The sequence below is a fragment of the Montipora foliosa genome, chromosome 10, assembly GCF_036669935.1.
Source record: "Montipora foliosa isolate CH-2021 chromosome 10, ASM3666993v2, whole genome shotgun sequence".
NCBI classification, from domain to species: domain Eukaryota; kingdom Metazoa; phylum Cnidaria; class Anthozoa; order Scleractinia; family Acroporidae; genus Montipora; species Montipora foliosa.
The window spans coordinates 4,684,362-4,696,861 of record NC_090878.1 but is presented as its reverse complement, the minus strand read 5'-3'; the positions used below and the strand labels follow the sequence as shown (position 1 = coordinate 4,696,861).

At 39.3% G+C, this 12,500-nt stretch overlaps 2 protein-coding genes across 8 annotated transcripts in view; one reads left to right on the top strand and one right to left on the bottom strand.

Annotated features, from left to right (window-relative positions):
* The window catches only part of LOC137972976 (thioredoxin-like), a 10,682-nt gene extending 196 nt beyond the window's left edge, over positions 1-10,486 (top strand). The window contains exons 2-7 of one of the 2 annotated variants that reach the window (XM_068819675.1): positions 145-250; positions 5,188-5,284; positions 6,240-6,344; positions 7,965-8,024; positions 9,556-9,621; positions 10,064-10,486. In XM_068819675.1, coding sequence (XP_068675776.1) covers positions 5,258-5,284; positions 6,240-6,344; positions 7,965-8,024; positions 9,556-9,621; positions 10,064-10,132 — 327 coding nt within the window. In that variant the 5' untranslated portion in view covers positions 145-250; positions 5,188-5,257 and the 3' untranslated portion in view covers positions 10,133-10,486. Of the gene's footprint in view, positions 1-144; positions 251-4,997; positions 5,023-5,187; positions 5,285-6,239; positions 6,345-7,964; positions 8,025-9,555; positions 9,622-10,063 lie in introns of those variants that run through there. The other variant, XM_068819676.1, reaches the window with a different exon arrangement.
* The window catches only part of LOC137972975 (speract receptor-like), a 34,735-nt gene continuing 32,358 nt past the window's right edge, over positions 10,124-12,500 (bottom strand). For all 6 annotated transcript variants that reach the window (XM_068819669.1, XM_068819670.1, XM_068819673.1 and 3 more), the window contains 2 exons: positions 12,224-12,315; positions 10,124-11,432 (listed from right to left, as the gene is read on the bottom strand). In XM_068819669.1, coding sequence (XP_068675770.1) covers positions 11,328-11,432; positions 12,224-12,315 — 197 coding nt within the window. In that variant the 3' untranslated portion in view covers positions 10,124-11,327. The remainder of the gene's footprint in view (positions 11,433-12,223; positions 12,316-12,500) is intronic.

Below are 12,500 nucleotides of genomic sequence, written 5' to 3'. Positions count from 1 at the left end.
GAACCCCATGCATTGATGTCCTTAAAAACCGAATTCTTCTTTTGACACAACTCTGATTGATTCGGACAGAAACAAAAGAAAGATGTTTTTTCTCCTTATCGATCCTGTCCGGCAATAATTAATTATTCAATAATTTGTTCCTAGCATTAGTGTGCTGTTTTTGATGTCATAACGTGAAAACACCTGCCTCCGTTTTTTGCCATCACCAAACATCACTTGATATTAAACGGCAAAAGAGTTTACCGAAAAGGTAGGTTGTGAGTTTTTAGTCCACGTTTATGTTCTCTCTATCTCTTGTCAATGTTTCTATTTTTTCTGGCCTTTCACTATCCTTTTAATATACGCCTTTGCTATTTTAAGTCATCACGAAAAATGCACCGTCGCTGATATAAATATACCGCCGCTATAAATGTTATTTCATTAAAACTCAAGGAACAACACAAAACTAAAATCTTAGCTTAAACCGCGGGAGAAGCCTATAATTAATTTTTTCAAGACGAAATATTAAATTTTTGGTTACCGGCTTAGAACTTTGAAGCCGTAAAAATACTGTATTATGTGAAATGCTTGAGTTAGTTTTCAAAACCTTTGCTAAACGTATGCAAATTTCATCGTTTACAGAGAACCTTTCGGGGAAAAAAGGTTCAGAGAAGTCAATCTTTGATATATTTTTAGGTTAGCGCCATTTAGGAAGCATAGGGTTAGCATAGGGCAGATTGCATATATCTAGCGACTTATGACTCGGCAGAAACGAATCTTTATTAGAATGAAAGGTGAATCATTAATTATACAAAAAACTGCATTACTGCCTGACAGCCGGACTTGAACATGGCCGTCAATCGTGAAATGAGAGAGTATACGAAAAGACAATCTTAGCACGCTTTTAACTGAAATCATTATGGCAACTTTCCATCCTTCGAAAAACATTAAAGGAGGAAGGCCGAACAATGTGGATTGAAAATAGCCATGATAATAAATGGAAGCATTGTTATGTAAAAAAACTCGTGCGATAACATGCATGAACTCTGTTAAAAACGCAGTGACAAGGACATCAAGCTTTCCTATACCTGGGGTCTTTTTCTCGAAAGTTCCGATATCTTTCCGGGCCAGGAGCCCGTTTCTCGAAAATTCCGAAACTTTACGGGGCATTTTCGGGTGTAATAATTTCATTTGTATGTCAAGAACGGAGAGGATTTAAGTTGTCAAACTTCACAGTCATTTTGCTTTTTATTACCTTGAAAACGTGTTAAAAGATCAGCTTTTCAAAAGAAGTGGTTGGCAGTTTCACAAATGGCTTTTCGGGCCCGACCCAGCACGACTAGTTTATGAGAAAACGGCCTTTGAAATGAGGAGGAACAGATATTGACGGTGGACTATATAAAGTATCTAGTATTGATGTATAGTGTTGGCAGATAACGTTGAGTACTGTATTGCATAAGGAATTTTAAGGGGATTTTTTATTTAGTGTACTTGGACACGGAATTGTAACCAAATGTCTAGTTACCAGTCCCCCTCCAGGACCTCGGTCACTATATTTAGCATTTTCCCCTGATTTGCATTTATTTGTTAGGTAAAATCTAAAATTTCAAATTACGGCATTGACTCTGGCGCTTTCCAATCCCTTAAGCAAACACAGATTGATTCAAATTGACTTAACGTGGAACTTCTTTGAGTACAAAAGCACTAAAGCCTGGTTTTCACTAACGACGCAATCGCAAAGCGCAAGCAGAAAAGCCCTTATTTTACCGTGAAAACGGGGTTGATGCAAGAATAAGCACAAGGATCAAACTTTTTTCCTTTTCCTTGTGCTGGCGCTTATGCTTGCGTTCGCTTGCGTCGAGTGAAAACTAAACACAGCATAAGCACAAGGAAATTTGTTGCGTCTGCCCAATTAAAGCACTCGTTCTAGATTCCCTGCGTCTGAACATTGGAACAAAATGGCTGCTTTCGCTTGTGCTTTCGTCGCTAGTGAAAACTAGGCTTAAGATACTTACTCCAACCAATCGCAACAGGCCTAAAGAGCATGATTTGGCAATCAGAATTTCTTGAATTCCATGTAACTTGCTTCAATCTTGAGAAACGCACGCGTTCAATGTGTGATTGGTTTAATTTTAACTTTCGGTGATGGGTCGAATCATAGTTAATAGAGTGGACTGGTTTGGAAGCTCGGCAAACATCAAAGGAGCAAACAAAGATACCAAGATTTAGGTTGGAAAATCCACGACCGTGCACAATCTTTTGTTTTGCGCTCATACACTATGCATGGTTACGTAACCAACACGTTTCTATTGGTTAGTTCCTCAGTACGGAGTAAACAACTATTGTGTTTTGTGCACGGTCAAGGCCAAAAAACAGAACAAAAACCCACAACAAAGAAATTTGTCGGGTTTCGTAACCATTCCCCTCTATTAAGTATGGTCAAATTGTCCGAAATTATACTGGAGAAGAATAACTCAGACGAATATTTCGTCTACAATTCGTCTAAATGATCGAATTTATATTTTACAATGACTGCAAAATTCTTGCGCGCTCATTGGCTAATTTTTATTGTCAATAAGGGGACACATGAATTTATAATTTATGCGATAATGACGCGATATTGCTCGCGTCAGATTGAAGTTTCTCGCATTTTTGTCGCGCGTTCTTCTCGTGTTTTGACTTAATTTTGACCCCTCTGCCTTTTTGTTATTGTAAAAAACAAATTGATCTCAGCTATCGCCTCGTGGATCCACATCTACTTTGACAATGTTATGACGAAATTCATGATCAATAACAGGACAGACGCATGAAAAACTGACATCAATTTGTTAACTAGAGACAAATCACTCGTCTAAGACGGATATTTCGTCTGCAATTTGTCTTCATATAAATCCGGTATTTAGACGAATTAGGGACCAAAATTCGTCTTCCATATTGATTCGTCTGTCAGCAGCTAACCGAAGCTAACAACTAAAGACGAATTTTGGTCCACAATTCGTTTCGTCTAAACAACGAATCTATATTTAGACGAACTGTAGACGAAATAGCCGTCTTAGACGATTTATTAGGGACCTTTAGATCGGAGAACGAGGGCGACTAAGAGTACGATTTTTCTTTTCTGAGCACGCGCACTTCGAAAAATATCGGCCTGATATCGGCCTTTAAACCTTATGCGCATGCCCAGTACGGAAAACTCGTACTAGTAGTCCATCTCGTCCTCCAATCTAAAGGTGCCCATTAGTTTATCCAGTACAAATCGGCCATAACTGAAAGTAGAGAGATTTACTTACCTAATCAGTTAGCGTAGTTAGCAACGCAAAACGAAGACAAACGCAAAATTACTTTCAACACTCAAATGAAAACCGATGTGTCACTATAATTATAACAGTTTTCTAATTACCCTCTGTAGTTGATCCTCTTTTATATGATCCCACCGTTGCCGCAGGACGCGAGTGTGTAACGCGTGGAGGTCACAGGATTTCTCAGTGCCTGTTACACTTTACGTATGAATTTGCAGGGAACCATTTCTTCTTTTCTTCGGTCGATGCACCCAACATATGGTAGCCGGGCATTAGTGCCCTACGAAATTTGCGCAAGCGCAGATCAAATACCTAAAGCAAGGCCTTGCTGTATTGGCCGAGCGAAAGCGTATCGCTGGTCAATACACCTTGGCCTCAGTTTCAGGTTTTCATTTGAAGACCGCACTCTCGGTTGTAAGTTTACAAAGGTACAAACTGGACGAATTTCGAAAACAATTATTGAGTCCTATGTAAAGAGCTATAAATAGCTATCGCTTACGAAAGTTTAAGACTTCCTCTCTTATTGCTTCTTCCGCATTCAGGAGCTCTCAACGTTGAATCTCGCTTTTAGATCTCAACACAACAGTTGACTCGACACGAAACACGAAATGTGAAGAAACACCTTTTTTTCACCAACGAAACCGATATCCTTCTTCGTATCAGCCAGGCTTTTTCTCAGAAACATTTCGCAATACTGTCATTTCGTCTTTCATATGGTACGCACTGGTGTGAATTCGATCGAACGGTACGACGTTTGCGCATGCGCGTTCACATACAGGCTTTATTGAGACACGGAACAAGACATCAATTACAACGTTAACCACTTTACGGTAAGAAATAAAAATAATTAACAACTGTTTTAAATGACTGCAGTGTAATGATTGTGGCTCAGAAATCACAGCTTTCCAGACACTTCTTGAATCCATGTCGAGTCGTAGCTCCAGAGAGCTACCCCGCTATAGCCAGGAGCCCATCTGGAGCGTGCAACTTCCATACAGCGTCTGTGAAACGGCGTTTTCACAAGTAGGTTTATTTTTAGACTAGCCCTTCCTGCGAATTAGGTCAAAAAACAACGGCAGTTCCGGTTCGGTGACCCTATGACGTCAGCTTAATTTCTTGTAATTGGTCATCGGGCTCCTGTGGGAGTCTAATTAGCGGGAAATTCAATCTAAAAATAACCTTACTTGTGAAAACGCCGTTGCAAGAACACAATAGAGTTGTAGGCTCCAGATGGGCTCCTGAGCAAATTAAATTATTTATGAGGTGGAGTCTAGTGGTTTGGCTGTGCATACCAAATATTTGAGTGCTCGAGTCTCGCGAAACCTCGTACCCAGGATCTATACTCTTCTCTTCTCATGGAGCGAGAGAGAATTAATTTTTTTTCAAAGTGCTTGTTTGAGTCTCCCACTCTATGGGAAGAGAAGAAGAGAGACTCTGGGAACGACACACAAAAGAGAAAGCGGCACCCACTGACGTAAAAGTCACCCGAAACAATACCTCGGCTTTGAGCTTTTCTTAGCATTTGACGTATGGCGGAGCGGAAAATCACAGAATACCTGCATGCAATAAAAGCCAACGTATATAAATATATCTTGCACGTGTGATTATGTAACCTAACAAGGTTTAGGTTTTGTAGTGAGTAGCGAGTTAGCAAACTCAAATGCGGGCCACCCATGCAAACCTGATGTGTCGAAAATTGTGACAATCAACTTTAAAAAAACAGTATGAAAGTGGCTTTGGTGTTGTGAGTACTAGAAGTTCCAGTCTATGCGAACGCACAAAACGTCAAAATTCATTAAACGTCATAACTAATACCATGCTAACCGAAGCATGTTCATTTGCATTGGAAATAGGTTAAGGCTAATTTTATTTGCATTAAATCACACACAAACTTCATTTCCCTTTCCAGGTGAATCAACTCAGTTACGATAAGAAGAGCTGTTCTCGGTTTATCAACGACTGCGAGCACAATCTAAATCATGTTGCTGACGTTTTCGGGCGAGAAGGTAACTGCTTAAAATTGATACTCCTGAATGTCTTAGTATTTTAAACGTTGTAACTGTGTTGTGCGATACTTAAAGGCATTGATATGGGTCCTTGAATGCAACAGAGAGATGTTTTTAAATTTCTTTTGCAAAGAACAGCTATTCGGAATAGAGCTAACTACCTAACTAACTGTCCTGTGCATTCCAATCCCTGGATACTTATTCGAAAGATATCTTTTATCTATTCGCCGGAGCAAGCCCAAAAAGAATACGATTGGCATACATGGTCATACATACCGAGAAAGTTCGTATTCCAGGACTCCTTATACTAGATTGATCATTAGGTATGAATTTGGCATTCGTGAGTTTGATGCCGGTAGCTTTAGTAAAAGAAATAGTTCTCTTTTAGTTCGAAGCATTTACCTGAGTCAAGCTTTACCAAAACATACATGATTGCGTAGTCAATTACATAAGAACATGAACACCTCTGTCCGTGTAATTATCAAAATTACTGACGGTCAAAACGGACTTTTTTAAGATAACAGTTTTAAAATGACAATTACAGCTCTTCAATCATCATCGAAAGAATCCAGAAAACTTTCACTCAAATCAACTTCCTTGGTTGACGTCAACTTTTTTTGTCGCGTTTAGCTTGTTTCCGGAATCGAATCTTGGGCCAATATCAACGCATTCACGTCATCGATGTCTAGTTTACTATGCGACTGTCACATAGTTGTCATGTATTGAACACGATATAAAACACTCTTGTCGGACAGGACGCGGAATTAAGTAAAGAATAACCTGCGTAGCAGGGGGATTTTATCGCAGCATTATTTAAACACTCGCGAGTAAATTGATGGTTGCTAAAGACTAGGGAACAACCATCGATTTACTCGCACGTGTATAAATAATCCCGCGATAAAATATTCCGTCAGCTACGCAGGCTATGAAATGAAAACAATCCATTTCTCCTCAGGCTGCGTACGATGATATTATCGAAAAGAACAAAGACAAGCTGGTAGTTATGGATTTCTTTGCCGAGTGGTGTGGACCGTGTCGTAAAATGAAACCTTATTTGCGGGTAAGCTAGAAAAAAGTACGTCATAGTAGTGTGATAAAATGACAGCTGTGATCTTAATCAAATAACGCTCAACCTCAACTAAAGACATGCCATCATATGAACGTGATAAATGGTCCCATCCCTAAAGATATTCAACCACACAATGATGTGAGGCATAATATACAGCACCATAAAAAATGTACCGTTCAGTACCTTTCATTTGAATGGTCAACAAACTCAAATGTTAGAACCACCGTGTAGAGCATAATAAACAGAGCCATAGGAAAAGACTGATCAGCAGCTTTCATTTGAATGGTCACACTTAAGGATTACACCCACAGACTCAAAAGATAGAGCCACCTTGTACAGCATAATAAACAGCACCACAGGAAAGTACTGCTCAGTAGCTTTCATTTGAATGGTCACACTTTAGGATTTCACACACAGACTCAAAAGATAGAACCACCTTGTACATCATAATAAACAGCACCACAGGAAAGTACTGCTCAGTAGTTTTCATTTGAATGGTCAACAAACTCAAATGTTAGAACCACCTTGTAGAGCATAATAAACAGCGCCACAGGAAAAGACTGATCAGCAGCTTTCATTTGAATGGTCACACTTAAGGATTACACCCACAGACTCAAAAGATAGAACCACCTTGCACAGCATAATAAACAGCACCACTAAGAAAGGCTAAAAAATGGTGGTGCAGTGTCTTAAAACCTAACCAAAAGAATGGTGCATCCACTACATATACATACATAGGCCACTTTAGGATTACAGCCACAGACTCAATTTAAGTCAGAACCACCTCATACAGCTTAATAAACAGAACCACAGGAAAGTACTGCTCAGCCCGGGGAAGTTGGGGGACTTAATGGAGCTTGGGGGAAAATCTCGCCATACTAGTTGTTACGCAGTAACCAACGAAGCAAAAGATGACCCCATGCATTCAGAGAAAGGCCAAACCACAACACCCTACAGCGTACCCTTTTCGAGGAGTGAATGGTGTCTTAAGCGTCACACACTGAACTCAATGGGAGTGGGGTAGTGCTGGTGCAGTCGTGAGAGCACTCGCCTTTCACCAATGTGACCTGGGACCCGTTTCTCGAAAGTCCCGAAACTTTACGGGTCATTTTCGGGTGTCACAATTCCCTCTGTATCTCAAGAACAGAGAGGATTTAAGTCGTCAAACTTCACAGTCATATTTCTTTTTGTCACCTTGAAAATATGTCAAAAGATGGGTTTTCCAAAGCAAGCTTTTGGCATTTTCACAAATGGCTTTTCGGGCCCGAAAAGTTTTCGGAACTTTTGAGAAACGGGCCCCTGGGTTCAATTCCCAGACTCGGGCGTCAAATGCGTGTTGAGTTCAATGGCTCTGTATGCACTCTGCTTCGAGAGGTTTTTCTCCGGGCATTCTGTTTTCCCCCTCTCCTCTGTGATTTCTTCCAATGAAGAGCCAATTCTGTGATTTCAAATTTGTGACAAAAAAGGGATGCAATCGATCGGCGGTTTCACCGAAAGCAAAATAATTGATGGAGCAGGAACTAAGAGCCAAAATCTCGAGCGTGCAAGTCACCGTTTCAATCACAAGACAACACAAAAGTACCAATATGACAATTTTCCTTTCTTTTGTAGAGACTAATAGAAGAGTACCCTGACGTGATCTTTGTTAAAATCGACGTTGACGAGAATGATGTAAGTGTTTTTATTTTTTGGAAAGCAAGCTTTGGGGCAGTTCAAGGTAATATAAATGTTGTAGGTCAAATCCATTTTCAGGTTGAATCCGTTTTTACCTAGGTTAAATTGGTGATCATTTTACCTAGGCTTAATATGCACACTCTACCTAGTTTAAATCAGCTTTCCACCCCCCCCCCCCCCCTTCCAAAAAAAAAAAAAGGATTAAAAATACCTCTAGCTTCCCTCCAGCTCTGTCTTGCGCATCTCAACATCTTATCACCTTATCGGTTTCTTTATTCATTCACCTATCCATTCAGTCTCAACATTACAACATAGCAAAGGAACAAAAAACTGTACTATGCGCTTACTACCTCACTACAACGATAAACATACTTAAACCAACACAGTTCTTTTCATCATTTACTTTTGAAAAATAAGTCATAATTGATACCCATGTATAATAACCAAAACTAATCCTAACCTGACCCTAATCGTTTTTTAGGCTTAAGTTAGGCTCAAAAAAAGTTTCGTCTATTCATCTGAGTGCATATTCAACCTTAGCCTGCTAGCACGCTCTTCCGTTGAAAATGGCGCGCGGTCGAAATAGTGTTTCGAGCGGGCGCCATTTTCAACGGAAGAGCCTTACTTGTAGGCTAATTCAACCTGGGTAAAATGAGGATCACCAATGTAACCTAGGTAAAAACACATTCAACCTAAGACCGGATTTTACCTGCAATATCAATACTCTCCTTTCACGAATTTGTTCCGTTCCGGGTGGGCAAAATTTCATATACCGGACTAAAATGGCAGAGGACAAAAGAAGCATTGTTATTCTGATTGGGCCTTGCTAATTACTGAAGTATTGTTTTGTTTGCTTTGTTCTTTTGTTTTATGGACACCAATTATTTCAGATCCGGTATATGAAAGACCAGCCTTTCGGGTTACCTTCACAGACTCAGTTTATTCGTGAATCCAGTTTCTCTTTCTCATCAAAAACCCAAAATTCATCATTCAATTAGAACACTTACACTATTTTTTTAAATAGAAGTTTATGACTTAATTTAAGTGACCAAAGAATGTACTGGTCCTTCTCCTTACACATTACCGATCATTTTTAACCACTTAATAAATTAATTACTCAGTTTTTAAGGGAACCTCCACTCCGACTGATGAATTATATTAAACCTAACAAAATGTTTGCAATCAAATTTGCTCAACAATTTTCTCAAAAAAGTGTTTGGATCGAAAAAAAAAAGAACATTAGTATCCCTTGTTTTCACTTTCAAATTTCCTCGGCGCCGCCATCTTGAATAATTGTGACGTGTTACGGTTGCCCTTATTGTGCTACGTGTTAAGGCGGCGCTCGGGAAATTTGAAAACCAAACTAAACAATTTTGGAATAGACTTTTTTACAGTTATGTGCTTAGTTACTTGGCCTTTAAATGAATGTGAGGCTGGTGTTGACTTTTACAGCCCTCCCTGCTTTTCTTATGTTAATGAAAAATGTTTAATTCACTAATTAATTTATAAGTATTTCTATTTGTTTTAGGAAATCTCGGAACTAGAAAATGTAGAAGTCATGCCTACCTTTGTCTTTTACAAGAACGGAGAAAAGGTAATTTCAATCTTTTTTTTTAACCACATCAAAACTTAACTTGGTTCTACAGGTAAATAAAATCAGTATTAACTTTTAAGTCGCTGGACAAAACACCGTCTTAAGGATAGGGCCTACTATTGTTATTGCGCATACGTTCTGCGCATCTCCAGATACTCGGGTGTCCTGCGGAAGGTGCTTGTTAATACAGGGATATCTTTGCGCGGTTCAAAACTATGCGGAGAAAGCAGAACTTAGCAAGTGCTCTTGGTATCCAAAAAGAAAATTGGGGGTAACTGTGCATTTTTCAGAGATAATTAAGCTTCAATTTGGAAAGGAACGACCTACATTGCTTTTTCTGCATATTCATAAGCCACGCAAAAATACCTTTGAATTTGTAGGCACCGTCCTTAAGTTTAATTTTCGTGACCATTTTTGTTCTCTCCTTAACCTTTTCTGATAGGTATCCTCATTCTCAGGAGGCGATAAAGACCAGTTGGAAGAAAAAATTCGAGCGTTAAGGCAGACTTGATGATTCAGTCTATAATAATGAGTTTATAAGGGAACAAGCGAGTGGAACAACAAAATTTAGTTTATTGTTATTTTGCGCAACTTCTTCGTTATACTTGTCTCAAGCTTCTTGTTCATGTTATTTTAGGGTGTTTCGGGAAAATCTATAGCCTCTTTAATGAAACTCAACTTGATTAGTAGTTTTGTAGATTACAATAGCTATTTACTCTAAAAAAGGTTTATTTTTTTTAATCAGCCGATAAATTGTGGACACTAATTCTTTTAGAAGCTATCTGAGACATTTAGTTTTAAAGGTTTGTTAATATATCAGATCACTAAAAGATGTGAGTGTGTTGAATAAATCAGTCAGAACAGATTTGTTATATTTTGAGATTCGCACTTTTGCTTGTTTTTATTTTACTTTTGACTGTTTACTGTTATAGAATTTTTAATTTGATGAATTCGAGTTAGGGGCGGATCCAGGGGAAGAGAAGAGTTGAGTGGGTTGCCCCTCTTCCCTTGAGGAAGTTTTATGTTTTATGTGACGTCACCCACTGCTTTACAGTGTGGATATTCTTAAAAAAAAAACAGCAATATACAAAGCAGATTATGATGTCATATCAGTTCAAAAATAAAAAAAAATGCATGCTTCCCGCCAGCTCATCCGTTGGATCAATAACAGCTGCCAATTTGTGTCATTCCGATCACACATAAAACGTTAAACGTTTAACGTTTTGCAGACCAAAGAAGTGGTGTCACTTGAAGGTGGGAATGACGTGCAACGTACTTTTGTACTTACTCAACTCGAAGCAAATGCTTAAATCGACTAGCATGTTAAATGTCTCTGATCTTGAATGGTCCCTTACACATCTATCTTTAGGTGTAAGTGATACACACAATATCACTGAAAGATTATGGTATGGGACTGGCTCGTCTTTGGTCTCGCCATGGTCATTGGAAATCGCATACCGATCTTTCGCGAACGTTGTCTCTAACTTTGGAAGTGAATGTGAATGTGTATATCGAATATACGTAATAAATCTATAGTGTACACACAGAATCTATTTAGATTTGATTGAGAACCACTAGAGCCCCACGTTACTAGAACGTCGCATCGTGTCTACTTAAATAATTAGAGCAATACGCGAAACAATGGCGTTACGTCTTTGTCACCAATAGCTCACGTGTTGTTGGAGTTCCTTTGGTGACCGCCGTCATTATACCACTGTGAGTGCTGTAGAAGGTAGTTCCCCAGCTGGACTGGTATCGGCGAAATTGTCTTTTAAGCCTCTTAGCCAGAAAGTTGACATGGCGCCTTTCCCCTGCGCGTGAAAAGAACACATTATGATCATGTATAGTTCAAACACAATAAAAAAAATACATGAGGCGTAAATACACAAATATCCTGTCAGGCTCTTAGTTCAGTGGTGGGGACGAGCGGAAAAATGGTCCGGGGAAAAAGCGAGCGCGAAGAAAAAAACCGATAGAGTACTGGGGAGAGGGGAGGCGCCAGTACTCCGTTGTACTCCATCCTATTTTCTTCTCGCGCTCGCCTTTTCCTCGATCCGGACCATTTTTTCGTTCGTCCCCACCAACTGAGAGCCTGAAACAAGCTAATACACAAACCACGCATTAGACAAAGCATTAGACAAATTTGTCTAAAGTACAAAATACACGGAGAAGTCGTTCCATATCACTGAATAACAATATTCATATTGTCACAAGTTTCGTCCTTCAAAAACTTTAGACTAATTTGCATATGGTGCCTCGAGTGACCCTTTCCTTTGACAAACAAATGCAATTTGTGAAGATGGCTTCCCATAAGCAAATTCAAAATGGGCGATGGAGACATGACAAGGATAAGATTGTTCGTAGTGGACATTTACTCAAAGAAAGAGGCGTGGTCTATTGATTAGAACACGATTGATTTGCAGTTGCCCTGCGTCCCAATCAACTCTCTGACTACTGGTTGGATTTGTTTTTCTAGCCTTGAATTTAACTTCGCCATGCAAGCCTCATAAGGAGCTAATCGGTTGCGTCCTGCCAGTTCATGCTTACAAAAGCGGAACAGAATTTGTTTTTTTATTAATTCTACCACGCTGAATTTGCTTACCTTAACATCCATATGGCATCTGAATGCCATATAAAAACCTCCAATTCTTTCCAAGACATCTTTAGTGTTTTGCGTTATTTGGATAGTTTGCGCTGAAAAAGAGAGGAAATAACGGAATAAGGATAAACTCTCAAAGAAGCTCTCAAAGCGTTGTGCGCTTTTTCAGTTAAATTTTGTCCTTTTTGGGTCCATGCACGAAATTACGATGCGTTAGCCAAAGATAGCTTAGTCACGTTTGCGGGTGTAATCGTAACTTCACTTCACTTCACTTTAATGA